The sequence below is a fragment of the Alligator sinensis genome, unplaced genomic scaffold, assembly GCF_000455745.1.
Source record: "Alligator sinensis unplaced genomic scaffold, ASM45574v1 scaffold870_1, whole genome shotgun sequence".
Taxonomy (NCBI): Eukaryota; Metazoa; Chordata; order Crocodylia; family Alligatoridae; genus Alligator; species Alligator sinensis.
This window is the reverse complement of record NW_005842326.1, coordinates 1,486,787-1,500,180: the sequence shown is the minus strand read 5'-3', so window position 1 is coordinate 1,500,180 and position 13,394 is coordinate 1,486,787. Positions and strand designations below refer to the sequence as shown.

The following is a 13,394-nucleotide window of genomic DNA, read 5'->3' as shown; positions in this document are numbered from 1 at the left end:
TTTCCCTGAGATCCAGGTCCAACGAAAGGCTTTTTAGCTTAAGAATTATGACCAAAGAACAACTGAATTTTACGGTGAAAACAGATGTTAGGGATGTGGCATCTATATCTGAAGAGCTCAAATGATGTATCAGGCAAGTTTCTAGAACTACCCATTCCTCATAATTTGTAACAGAAACCTGGGTGGAGAAACCACTGATTATGGGCATGAGTAACATGAAGAATGGTACCTGAATTTCTACTAACAAGTTTAACATATGCTATAAAATGGACAATATGATTCCCATGGCAGGATGCTTTGATAACAAATTGTTTTCTAAATTAAGTTTAGATATGGACAAGAGTTCCAGATACCTTCTATAGGTTTTTTCTTCCATCTCCTAAGGCTCACTGCCAGTTATTCCTAGTCAGTCACCACGCAGAATACTAGAACTAAGGGGCACTGTGATGGGGAACCCTGGCCCTCTTAATGAAAAGCAGCATGGCCCCTTGACGGGCAGGATTTTTGTAGCATAGGCAGTCAGCAGAGTGGGGGTTAAAGAACAGCCCTGTAGCCAGGTCAGCTGACAGGGGCATCACATGACTGGAAGAGGGCTTAGGCTCCAGCTATATAAGCCCTGGGCTGAAGCTGGTCAAGGAGGACAGCATGAGACTTATGGAGGGAAGAGTTCCATACAGCAGCACAGTAGGGCTCCTGCATCTACAGTGGGACTAGAAGGAAGCAGCTCTGCAGGCCTGGGAACAAGGGGGATTACCTTGGGCAGAGAGACTTGTTATGCAGGCAAGTGGCCTTTATTTTACACTAAGCCCAGTGAGGGTTTGGGTGCCCACCAGAAAGCTGAGGTGTTTCGATTTCAGTTACACTGGTGGCTTGGGTTTGGAACGAAGGCAGGGGTGGGCAATTATTTTGGCTAGAGGGCCACTTAATAAGTTCTGGTGAGCTGTCCAGGGCTGTGCACACACAATCTTTCAGGAAATATCATTTTAACAAATTATAGATAAAAAGCAAATCATATACTAAAAATCAAATACCTACTATATCATATTTTAATTTTATTAAAAAAAATAACTTTTGTCCTGATTGCTGTTTTGAGTACTGTATACAGAGGCAACTACAGAATAGCTCCAACCAAAGTCTTACACTTGTACACTGTGGGGGTGCATGCAGCAGAGCTCATCTGGGCAGTGAGGTGCAGGTGCAGTCCACTCCATTCCCCTCCTCCCCCATGCCACTCTGCATGGGGCTGAGCCCCGCCTGCTCCCACCTGGGCCTGCCTGTGCCATGCTCCTGCTGGCATTTGCCCTGCGCCCACCAAACAGCACCACACCCAGCCAGTGCACGCAGCTTCCTGGTAGGGTTCCTCACAGAGCAGCTGTAGCCACCTAGGTATAGCCTGCGTCTGATCCAGTCACACAAGGGAACTTGGCTTGGCCCAGCCCTGATCCAGCCACACAGGGCAGAAAGGGGGTTGGTTTTGGCCCCAACAAGGCTCCGTAGGATAGGGAGCAGGCTTGGCTTAGTCCAGCCTTGTGGGAGAAGGGGACATGGTCCAACCCCATGAGAGGAAGGGGGCATGCCCTGTGCCCAACCTGGCTGGGTGGGGAGGAAGGGGATGTGGCCTAGCCCCATGTGGGTGGGACAGAGGACATGAGCTGGCCCTGAACCAGCTGCCCCAGGAAAGAAGGCGTCGTCTGGCCCCGCAATGAGAAGGAGGTGCAGCCTACCCCCAACCCAGCCACATGGAGGGAAGGCGGCATGGCCCAACCCCAATCTGGACATGCGCAAATGGAGCTGTGGCCTGGTTCTTACCTGCCCTGCAGGACTTAAGATTTTGACAGCAGGGAAGGGTGGCAATACTGCTACTGCTCCTCTGTTGCCAAATTTCCTGACTTGTGGGGAGCTCTGTGAGCTGCATTCGAAGTCTCTGTGGGTCACATTTGGTTCACTGGCCAGAGGTTAAGCACCCCTGGTTTAGCTAGGTTCAAAAAGGGACTAGACAAATTCATGAATGATAGATCCATTAATAGCTATTAAACATGCAGAAATGTAGCCTCTGACATCCCAAAACCAATTATGGTGGGTGGCAGAGGGGTAGGACACTTTAGATACACCCTTTTCATATGCTTTCCCTCAAAAGCATCTACTATTGCCATTATCAAACACAGGAGACTAGGGTAGATGGAGTATTGGTCTGACCCAGTTGCACATAATTTGGTATTATTTAAACAGGAAATAGATTTTATTTTTCTTATTTACTGTATTTACTTGAATCCAAAATAAGGTCTTTTCCCCCCATTTAACATGCAGGGTAGACCCTCACTTTAGATTCCAGTACAAGATGGAGTCTGCTGGAGTGAGGCAAAGATAAGTGGCAGGAGGGCAGAAATTACAGGAGGGAGAAGGGGGACAGACAGAAGACATTCAGAGGGCAGGCAGGGGAGGAAGTTGGGTGAGAGAGGACAGGTAGAAGGGGACAAGGTGTTGGGAAGGCAAGGGGCAGGGGTCAAGTTCCCACCACCTACCATGTAGACATCAAATTCATCCAAACATCTGAAAGGAGATTCAATAACGTCCCACATTGAAAGAATGAAACAAACTGTTGAGAAGGAACGTTCACCTCCTGATAGAGATCTCGTGTCATGCGAAGCAGCCATGTCTCCCTTTCCGGGCTGGACCTGGAATTAAGCCATTCATTTAACTAGTAAATAAAAATATACTTTAATGTTATAAAAATTAACACTTAATAATTAAAAAAACAATACAAACTATATTGTAAACTACAACCTCAATGCTTTCTAAGGAGTTTATAAATTTCAATGTGCATTTGTCACAATGAAACTAAAATCATTAAACTGTATTCAATTTTGGAAGATATTTTTAAGGTCATTAGACATGAATTATCCACTGCTGAAGAAATCATGGAACAGCATTAATTTAAACCAGTAACTTCCCATGTAACTTCCTGCTCAATTTCTGTTTTTAATAATTACTAAGTTCCTGAACTAATGCAGTTATGTTACTAGCAAATCCAAATGATCCAAGTGTAACAGAGAACTGCTTTATCAACGGTGTTTTAACAAAGAACAGTTCCTCTGCAATCATAAATTAAATGAAGAAAACAGCCCTTTGCTCATGGGATTATGATGACACCACCTTTTCCTTTTAATTGTATTCTAAATTTCTTAAACAGTACAAGAAGTCTGCTTTTATTATATATCTTCAAAAATACATGGGTATACCTAATGTGATTTCTGTTAACTTTTTAAAAACAAAGTATTTTATATATCTTTCTTTCTTAGCTTTCAGGACAAATTTAGGATTATTTCTCAGCAAGAATTAGAATCACTCAATAAAATGCATCAATAAGACCAAAGTGGGTCCATGACAGAAGCCAACACTATGTTCTGACTTTATGTACTCCAGTAGCAGAAAGATAATTCAGAACTGTTTTAAAATATAGGACAAGTAGTAACTTTTGTATGTTATTATATAATCTACAGTCCACAAGAACTCATTTTGATTCAATGAGTAAAGAAATATACCAATCACATTTATAAGTAAATGTTTATTATTTGATCTTCATCACCTAAAAAATCTGGCAAACTGTAACTGATTCATGTAAGAAACTAGCTACAAAAAGGTGGGGTGCCATCCACTGACAAGCTAGTCATTGTAAATGCGAGTCCAGTGTTTCCAGGACGTTCCACTGATGTGCCAAATGTGCAATAGCTACTCTTCTTAATTTTCCTAGTTATTAAAAATCAGAATACAAATGAGGAAAGAAAGATTATATATTTACTACATTTTTGCACTTTACCCTTTAAATTTACATTTAAATATAGTTATTTTTATAATAGGCTTTTTTTATACCCCCTGCCTTTTTTTATTCTTATAACATTTCACCCCATTTTTTCTATACCTGAAGTTCTAATCCTCTGACATTTAACTTGCCGTACCTGATGTCAAACAATAATATTATATGATCTTGGCTATGAAATGGAAACCAAGAGCAGTAAAATAATCTAAAAAAACCCCTGTTTTATGCAAAACTGTACTTATAAAGGAAAAGAACTAAAGTATATAAGAGGTAACTGAGCAGAACTTTTTTTTTTAAGTTAAATTTCCAAAACAAATTAAATATTGTTAAATTTAATTTTAGGTAACTATTTATGAAGAAGAAACAAAAACTTACTATTATTGAAAGTGTTTCATTTTTGTGGTCAATATTTAATTCTCCAGAGTAATCTCGATTGTTTAGGAAGTCAACAAAGTTTAACTTGCATCGCAAAGTAAGGGACCTTTTCATTTAAATTTATGCAAATAAAAATTAGGTTAATGTTTTTTTAAAAGACAGGGAAAAGATAAGAACATCATGGATTTTTAGCCAATAAATACCCATTAAGTATTTAAGAAATAATACATACACAAAAATGCAGTACAATTATAATCATCCAATATGATCTTACATACAAGATAGAATGGTGTTATATATGACAGAATCACATCATATGCCTGACAAACAGGTGTATGAGAGTGGTCAGGTTTTACAACATGCTACCTAACAAGTTGTGGAATCTCCATGCTTGGAAACTTGGCTGGGATGGTTTAAGTCAGGGATGATCCTGCCTTAAGCAGGGGGCTAGACCTCTGAGGTCTCTCCCATCCCTACTTTGCTATGATCCTATGCAAGCAAAGGACAAAATTAGGAAATCTAACCCTACGTACCTTCTCCTTTCCCTTCCTAGACACATTCATTCAATTACTAAAATACATCACAATTTAAAGGCTTTCAACTACAGTAAGCTACAGTTAAAACATCTACGAGTTCATCACAACTGGACAAAAGACCTGACTTCTCCCCCAGTCTTATCACTACTATCTGTTCTGCATAATTCTGGAGGTATAGGGGGAGGGGAGAATCCATTCACTCATGTCTGGAGAAGGAGTGACTAGGGTATTTCTACTGTTATAGTTATTGTGCTTTGTCTTTGTGAAAGAGTTTAGTGGTGAAGTGTGCATGTGTGCACAGAGTAACATGAAATACATAGAGCCATCAATTTGCATTTGCTTGCTTTAGTGCTCCTTGTGTTGGCTATATTATAGCCACAACTTTAACTCACACAGCTGCCACAACAACCCAACATATGAGAAATGAATACACAAAACTATTTTTTAACCCTAATTAGGAAAGGTAATCCTATCTACACTAATGGCTGCTTTTACAAAGAGGAATACTTGCTTCAAACTCCTTTCCAATAGAACTCATTACTTTGTCACAGACCCTATTCTTTGTGATTGATTCCATTGGTTCAGAAGAGGAGCTTTTCAGATTATGAAAAAGCAGTTGCTTACATGAAACCCTGGAGCGCCTAAGATGGTTGAATAGTTGCACAAAGATAAACAGCTTTCAAACTGTACTGCTTACTCTGTGAAGGTTTTGTTCTTCTCAGGAACATTCACTTGCTCTGAAATGGAGTTATGCATCTTTTACATGTAGGAGTGGTTAGCCATGTTACTCTATTAATCTAAAATATTAGGGAGCATACTGTGAAGAACACTTACTATAACTCACCAGTCTTCTCCCACTCTATCACTCAGAAGAGGCCCAAGTTTCATTACACTAACCAAGGAGGGGAAAGCTGAGAGATGAGTATCTTTCCTCTAAGGGAAGAACCTATATATTTTCAGTGCCCACTCTGAAAGGGAGTGATCAGTACTGAAGATTTCCTTTTTTAGATTATGTTCAATAATTAGTGCTTTAGATATGATCACTCTCAATGAAGAAAACAATGCAGAGACTGCCTTATTATTACAGGCAGTAAGAAGGAACTAAAAAGACAGCTAGTACTGCTCTCCCCATTTCATGCTGACTGAGCAGTAGCCGAAAAATACTGTGCAGTAGTGCATCACACGACGTACAGTGCTAATACGCTACTGCGCGGTATTATTGGATTACTGCTCTTTTATTTAGTACTTGCCAATACAAGTCCTAAATAAATGCATAGTAATAACTATGCAGTAGTGTCCCGTGGAGACGTGCCCAATAGCACCTAAGGTGAAGACATGGTTTTTGAAGTCCCAGTCAAGAATCCAGTTTCACATACAGAAGATACATGTGTATGAAACATCACTCAGACCTCCCAGTCAATTAAACCTGCAAGTGTCTGAAAGAGGATTGCTAGAAGGCAGCCAATAAAATAATCATCAAGGCATATTCTAATCTCAGACATACTTCACAGTAAATTTTTATTTCTAAATTCTTCAGAAATTAAGGTGACTAGCATCCAAGCCAGTGATTCTTAACCTTTTTAGACTCAAGATACTCCTCATAATATCAAGGTACCTTAAACAATGTCAGCTTTCACTCATTTCTTGACTAGAGCAAAATAATAGGGCAATTCTTCTGTTGCAAAGAACTCAGAAACACTTACCAGGTCAGAACATTTTGGATTAATTTTTTAACTTTCTGGGTTTATCATGTAAATCATGCTTAACTGATTTTACACCTAACAGTACTAACCTTGCATGGCACTCTTAACAAGATCTCACAGCACCCTGCTTGACAATTGATGATCTAAGCTAAGCCCTCTGATAACATTCTGTACACAGAATTTAGTGGAGGAATTAACTGATGTCTACTTGCAGCTAAAAATTGAAATCTTGGATAAAATATTGACGCCCTTCCACAATTTGAATTTTGTTTTATTGTTTCAGAGAAGAGCAAATAAAAAAGTAAAGATATATACAAAGATTTACTGTGAAAGGTCCTGGGAAATGCCTAAATTTCTATGATCTAACAATGTATGATAAATGTTTAATTTGCCCGTGTATATAATTTTACATTTGAACCACTAGCATCACTCACTTTCTGAACTTCTTGTACATGTGGCATCTGTGTGACATTATTTCTTCAAGCAATGTAATAAATTTCTTCAAATTCTTCACTTTACTCTCTGAATCCTTGTATTTTTCCTTAGCTTCATAAAACTGCCTGTTTTACCAACAGAATAAGTGTAAAATTAAGCCCAAGAAAAAATTTAAATGTTTAACTTAAAAACCAAATAAATCAGAATTCCTTTTCAATGAAGAAACATGCTTACAATTTATTAAACCTTTCATGTAAAACTAAGATCATATCAGCAGAAGGTAAAGGAAATTAGTTATCAGAAACTGACCAAGATATGTTGTCCCTGTGCACATTCCACTGCGGGTGTGCATGGACCTCAACGTCTCAGCCTCAAGACATTTTTGTCTTGGCAATATGTTTACAAGCTCCCTGTGTCCTGCTTTTTTTCATACTCCATGCCAAGGGCCCAGACACTAGTGTGCACTTCCCTCTCCTCAGTTTGCCCTCTGCCACTGAATACCAGAGTGGCAAAGGCTCTGAGGAAGATGGAAATGACAGTGGGAGGCAGAATACTCATATGAATAGCCCACCTTGAAAAACTCTGGTTGCTGTAATGACAAGTAACTTCTCTTTGGATATGGAGAAACACACCTTTTAAATGCTTTCAAAGGAGAAGGGGAGCTGCTTCTCAGGAGTGCACAGTAGTTGCTGTCATGTAACTGTTACCTCTGTATGAACCATTACATCTGTACTGTGACACATTAACTAACTCACCCTAACATTAAATAAAACCAACTGTAACAATTTTCTGTACAATTGCATGTACAGAATCATTCACATCTAACAATTATATAGGTATCTTTTGACATAGTGTAACAGGGAACCCTAGCGCTGTTACTAAGAGACAGGGTGGTCCCTTTAAATCCAGAACCTTCCAGTCACAGCCGGCCGGTCAAGTAGGGGTTAAGGCTCAAGGCCTGCCAGCCAGTCAGGTGACAGCAAGAGGAAGGCCAGGATCCTACAAATGGCAAGTGGAGGGTGCAGCAGCCCAAGTGAGTTGTTTTTTTTTGGGTTTTTTTGAGAGCTAGAGCCTGGGAGTCAAACCCTGATTAGTGGGTTTACTGACTGACAGGCCTAGCTAGAGAAAGAAGGGATAGGCCCACAGCGACTGACACCCCAACATAAAGAGAAATTTACAAATACCATCTGCGAGGCTTGGGCTGCAGTGTAGGGGAGGAACAGAGCCGCAGATAGTACCCCCTGGCATCGGGGTATATAATGGGCAGCCTCCTGCTTAATTAACAACAAGGCATGGCAGGAGAGAAGGCGGGCAGTTGGCCCATAACAGGTGGGTGGGGCCACCAGTAGATGGACCCCGAGCAGGCCCACCCCTGTTATACATAGATATAATTGCTGGGTAGAAACACATGTTTCTCCTTCGAGTGCATATTCGACTATGGGTGACTCCAAAGCAATGCCCACTTCATCTAAGCAAACAGCAGCTAGAAGAAGGCTTTGCTAAACACAGTATCTGCTCTAAAGGCATGTGCAATGGCATAATGTTCCACACTAAATTCTATGCAGAACCACTGCAGACATCACAAATAGAGACACCTTGCAGGGAAGTCAGTGACATCACATGGGTTCTGATGGAGTGAAATCTGACTGCTGCCGAGTGCATTGTAGCAGCCACTCAAAAAAATCTGACACCATTTCTGATCCGGTAAGACAATCACCGGCCTGAAATTCCTGTGCTTTTATATCTTTTGGCTACATAAACAAATAGCTGAGGGGATTTTTGCAAAGACTTAATTCTGTGCTGATATACAAGGTTATCACTATAAAGATCACATACAAAGCTGCCTCAACTTTTGAAGAGTGAGGTTTTGGAAAAGAGACAGGTGAACATATTGACTAAACTGAAATATGCTGACAACCTTAGGGCAGGTACTTGGGTCTGTTTGTAAGAGGATCTGATTTGTCATTACTACTGTGTTTGGCTCTTCACCCTTGTTAGTGAGGTGACAGACACCAAAAAGGTTGTATTTATAGGTGGAACAGCAAGCAAATTTTCATGGGTTTAAACAGTACATCAGAGCTTTCAGGACTCTGTCCTGGCCCCACAGAAGCATTTGATCTTTCACCAGAGGGAACACCTAAAATCAGGTACTTGAGAAGCTTCAGTACTGACACTACTGGAGAGGCAATGACAGACTGACCATCTGCATGAGGATCAAAATCAGCTAAAATAATTGAGTATAACTTTACTAAGCTGAGGGAGAGGCTACCAAACTGTGTGCAACTCAAATACAGTGCGCAAACAAACGGTCTCAGCCAGGCTGTGGCCAATGAGATCAATTATCTGGAGTCCCACTTTACCCCGGATTTGAAGAACACTCTTATTTTAAGGAGGTAAGATACAAAGGCTGTATAAGTAATCCTGCAAGACAACAAAACAGGATCCTGGATGGTCTGGCTTATCTCTCCTGGGTCACCCTGATTGAGCGGTCCAGGTCCTGAATGGGTACACTGCAACGCTAAGGAAGGGTCCCTGAGACCACTGAGTTGGAAGCCACAGGCACAGATCTGTCACAGGAAGGAAATCCAGGCAACTTGGGGAAAAAGTCATATTCAGAGTCAAAGTAGCAGCATCCTGGTCCAAATGAAGGGAAAAATGAAACGTCACTTGACAAGAGTAGCAACTGGAATCTGGGAAACCTTGCTTGACTGGAGTCAGGGAAGTCTTGGGTCTTAACGTAAAAGGATGAAACCAAAATAAAATAAAGATGGTGAAAAGAAAACAACACTTGAAAAAAATCCAAAAACAGAAAAGGAGAGAAAAATGGAGAACAGCTGAGTTCTCAAAGCAGCTGTAGGCCAAATGAGGTCTGAATTATACAGCAGAAGTTTTATCTCACGCTACGACAACTGAGAGAAACTGAGATGCCCTTTATGCCCTCAGCATGTAGCACTGGTTGTAAGTGTAATTTATGAACACTACTAGAGCAAAAAGTTTAAATTCATGAGAATGAGTTGCAGGTGCATTCACAGTAGAATGTGCATGTGGGAACTCACTCAAAAAGAAAGGTACTGTTTCTAAAAAAACAAACAATTACAGTATACTCGGTTTAAGGGAATAGCCTTGGGACTAAAAAAGGCTATACACTCACATGAAGCGTGCACTTCTCCAAACAATTTCTTTACTAATTATCCACATAGACATTTTTTGCAGGCACTGCTACAAAATCACCCACATAGCTGAAGGTGAGTTGCAGAATGGGTCCTTTTTTACATATAGCATTTCCACCTGGATGGTCTCAAAGAATTGTTTTACACAGCCCAGTATCTAGTTAGGCCACCTCTAAACTGATACTGCTATGCTGTTAGACCCCTCAGTTATCAAGGCAAATAGCCAGAAAAACTTCCTAAATGATTTCGTTCTGCAAAAGTGGTAAGCCAAGGCTCACTTTGCAATGAGAGAACTCTCTGAAGCCTTGGCTTGAGGCTGTGGGTATACACACCTGTATTTCATCCATCTTTCTTGATGACTCGATTGCCACTTAGATGGCAGTCTTCATGGACAGATATACAAGAGGGAAAATATTGCCACAGGCCCAAACAGTGATCTCATCAATGATGCAAAGACCAGATTCACATCTCATTGTGGAACAGGGCCCTCACATAAGGAAATCTTGGACAAACCCTTAAAGAAACTAAGGGTTGTTGGATGAAAGGATGCATCTCTTCCACCAACTGGCAAATGAAAGGCTAACATTACTGCTAGATACATTTAATTGAGGTGACAAAATTCTCAAACATTTTATCTGGAGGACCTGATCAAGCTAATGTGCTTTACTTTGTACCAGAACAACTTTCCCCTGCATGTATGGGCTGGGTATTTTCACTGTTAGGGAGAGAGCACCGGGTGAGGTACTGTGATTATAGCTGACATGCAGCACTACAAGGTACAAAAAGCTGTATGTACAAAATGGATAGAAAAGACCTCATTTGGGTTTTCATCAGCTACCTCTCAACCAATGGGATAAGCTGCCTTAGCAATTACGTGCTGTCCTGCAGAAGAAAAGCCCACAGGAGAAAAGGTATCACTCACTACCACTGAATCAAGGGTAGTCCCTGTTTAACTCAAGGTTTTGGAGTCTGACTGGTCACGCTTGATTTTTTGAAGGCTGAGTTGTCAGGCCCAAAGACTGGAATAAGTTTAGTGACTTCCAGAGATTCTCCAATTCCTGTTTGAATGTGGTCCCTGTAAGGAACCAGTCACTGAGGTGGGGGTATAATACAATCCCCTGCCTCTGGACAGTGACCTTGGTATCAAGGACCTTGGTGAAAATTCTTGGGCCCAGAGATATGAAAGGGTAAGACCCTGTACTGGTAATTATCTTGACCCACTGCAAAATACAGTGCTTTGCATGTGGTCATCTTATGGTGATATGGCAGTAAGTGTATTCTAAGTCATGAGATGCAAGCAAGTTCCCTTGATGTAGCGACAGAGAGACCACCTGGAACCTGAACCTGAAGACAAATATATTATGGTTTCTTAGACGCAGGATTGGTCACTATCTCTTATTCTTTGGAATCACAAAATAGCCACTGTAAACCCCTCTTCTCCTGACACTTGGAAGAACAATCTTTATAGAACTTAACAATAGGGAAGAGCAAGCCACCTCCCACAGCAGTCTCTCATGAGAGGCGTATGGGATAGGGGACAAGGACAGGGAGTCAGGGGGTGTAATAACACAAACTGGATTGAATACCTATTCACTAGGCCTGTGCGAATACAGAACTATTCGACTCAGATTTGGCCGACTCGGATGCCAGAGATTCGATTCAGAGATCCGAATCATTTTCCTGATTCGATTCGGCCAAATCACTCTGGAAGATTTGGAGCTGATTTGGAGATTCAGCCATAGAGTATAACAGGGAATCAAGACGCTATATGGACTGAGACACTTTTTCTTCAGACCACTTCTTCCACCATTGCGGACCATTGTAACGGGTTTGTGTGTATCTATCCTCTTTCTCTCTCTGTCGCGAACCCTCTCCCACCCCTTACCCCTCCTCCCTCCCCCTGGGCTTAGTTGGCTAACATTGTATCTCCTGTAACCTAGTTGCGTTCCCCTCCTCACCCCCATCCTTCTGTTGTTAGTCCCTCGCTCGGGTGCTATGTATTTCCCTACCGGCTTTGTCAGCTTTTTTGGATTCACAATCCTAAACATTTACTAATAAATCTATAACTTTGATGTTTTTTGGCTGATTCGGATGACACTTGCAGGGATGCTAGCCTCTGCTGAGAGCAAGAAGCCTGCCAAGTTTCAAGGTTTCTGGGAAACTGCAACTCAAGCTGCTAACCAGCAAAACTCGTATCATATGTGTGTGTTAAGTCATAGTGGGGTGAAAACTGCAGGGGTCGTAGCTCTTGCTGAGGCCACAAAGCCTGCCAGGTTTCAAGGAGATAGGTGCAGGGGTTTCTGGGAAACTGCACATCAAACTGCTGACAAGTAAAATACATGACATAGGTGACATCATGTGTGTGTTTCATAGTTGGTAGGGTTGGAAGGGACCTGAGCAGATCATCAAATCTGACCCCCTGCCATGGCAGGAAAGAATATAGGAGTCAATCAACCCCAGAAAGGTTTTCATCTAGCCTCCTCTTAAAGACCCCCAGGGTAGAAGCCAGCACCACTTCTCTTGGAAGCTGGTTCCAGATCCTAGCCGCCCTGACAGTGAAGTAGCGCCTCCTGATGTCTAGTCTGAATCTACCCTCTGCCAGCTTGTGACTTATTTCTAGTCACTCCTGGTAGCGCTTGGGGGAACAGGGACTCCCCCAATGCCTACTGGTCCCCCCTGACAAGTTTGTAAAGGCCACTAGATCCACCCTCAGCCTTCTCTTGTGGAGGCTGAACAGGTTCAGATCCCTCAGCCTCTCCTTGTAGGGCCTGCCCTGCTGACCCCTGATCATAAGAGTGGCCCTCCTCTGGACCCTCTCCATGTTGTCCACATCCCTCCTGAAGTGCGGTGCCCAGAACTGGACACAGTACTCCAACTGTGGCCTGACCAGTGCTGCATAGAGGGGGAGGATCACCTCCTTGGACCTGCTTGAGATGCATCTGTGGATGCATGACAAAGTATGGTTGGCCTTCCTGACCACATCCCCACACTGTCGGCCCATGTTCATTTTGGCATCAATAATGACTCCAAGATCCTTTTCTGCTTCTGCACTGATGAGAAGGGAGTTTCCCAGCCTGTAGGTGTGCTGCTGGTTCTTCCCCCTGCGGTGCAGTACCTTGCACTTGTCAGTGTTGAAACCCATCCTGTTCTCATCCGCCTACCCCTGTAACCTGTCTAGGTCCAACTGCAGCCTATTCCTCCCTTCTAGCGTGCCCACTTCCCCCCACATCTTAGTGTTGCCTGCGAATTTGAACAGGGTGCTTTTTACCCCCTTGTCCAAGTGGCTGATGAAGATGTTGAACAGTGCAGGCCTGAGCCCTGCGGAACCCCACTGTCCACATCCCTCCAGGTCGAATAC

The 13,394-nt window shown here is 42.2% G+C and overlaps 1 protein-coding gene across 4 annotated transcripts in view; it reads right to left on the bottom strand.

Moving 5' to 3' along the window:
• The window catches only part of LOC102374830 (structural maintenance of chromosomes protein 6-like), a 65,691-nt gene that overhangs the window by 11,243 nt on the left and 41,054 nt on the right, over positions 1 to 13,394 (bottom strand). For 3 of the 4 annotated variants that reach the window (XM_025210009.1, XM_025210008.1, XM_025210010.1), the window contains 3 exons: positions 6,866 to 6,991; positions 4,193 to 4,298; positions 2,523 to 2,675 (listed from right to left, as the gene is read on the bottom strand). In XM_025210009.1, the coding sequence (XP_025065794.1) occupies positions 2,523 to 2,675; positions 4,193 to 4,298; positions 6,866 to 6,991 (385 nt within the window). The remainder of the gene's footprint in view (positions 1 to 2,522; positions 2,676 to 4,192; positions 4,299 to 6,865; positions 6,992 to 13,394) is intronic. The other variant, XR_003095221.1, reaches the window with a different exon arrangement.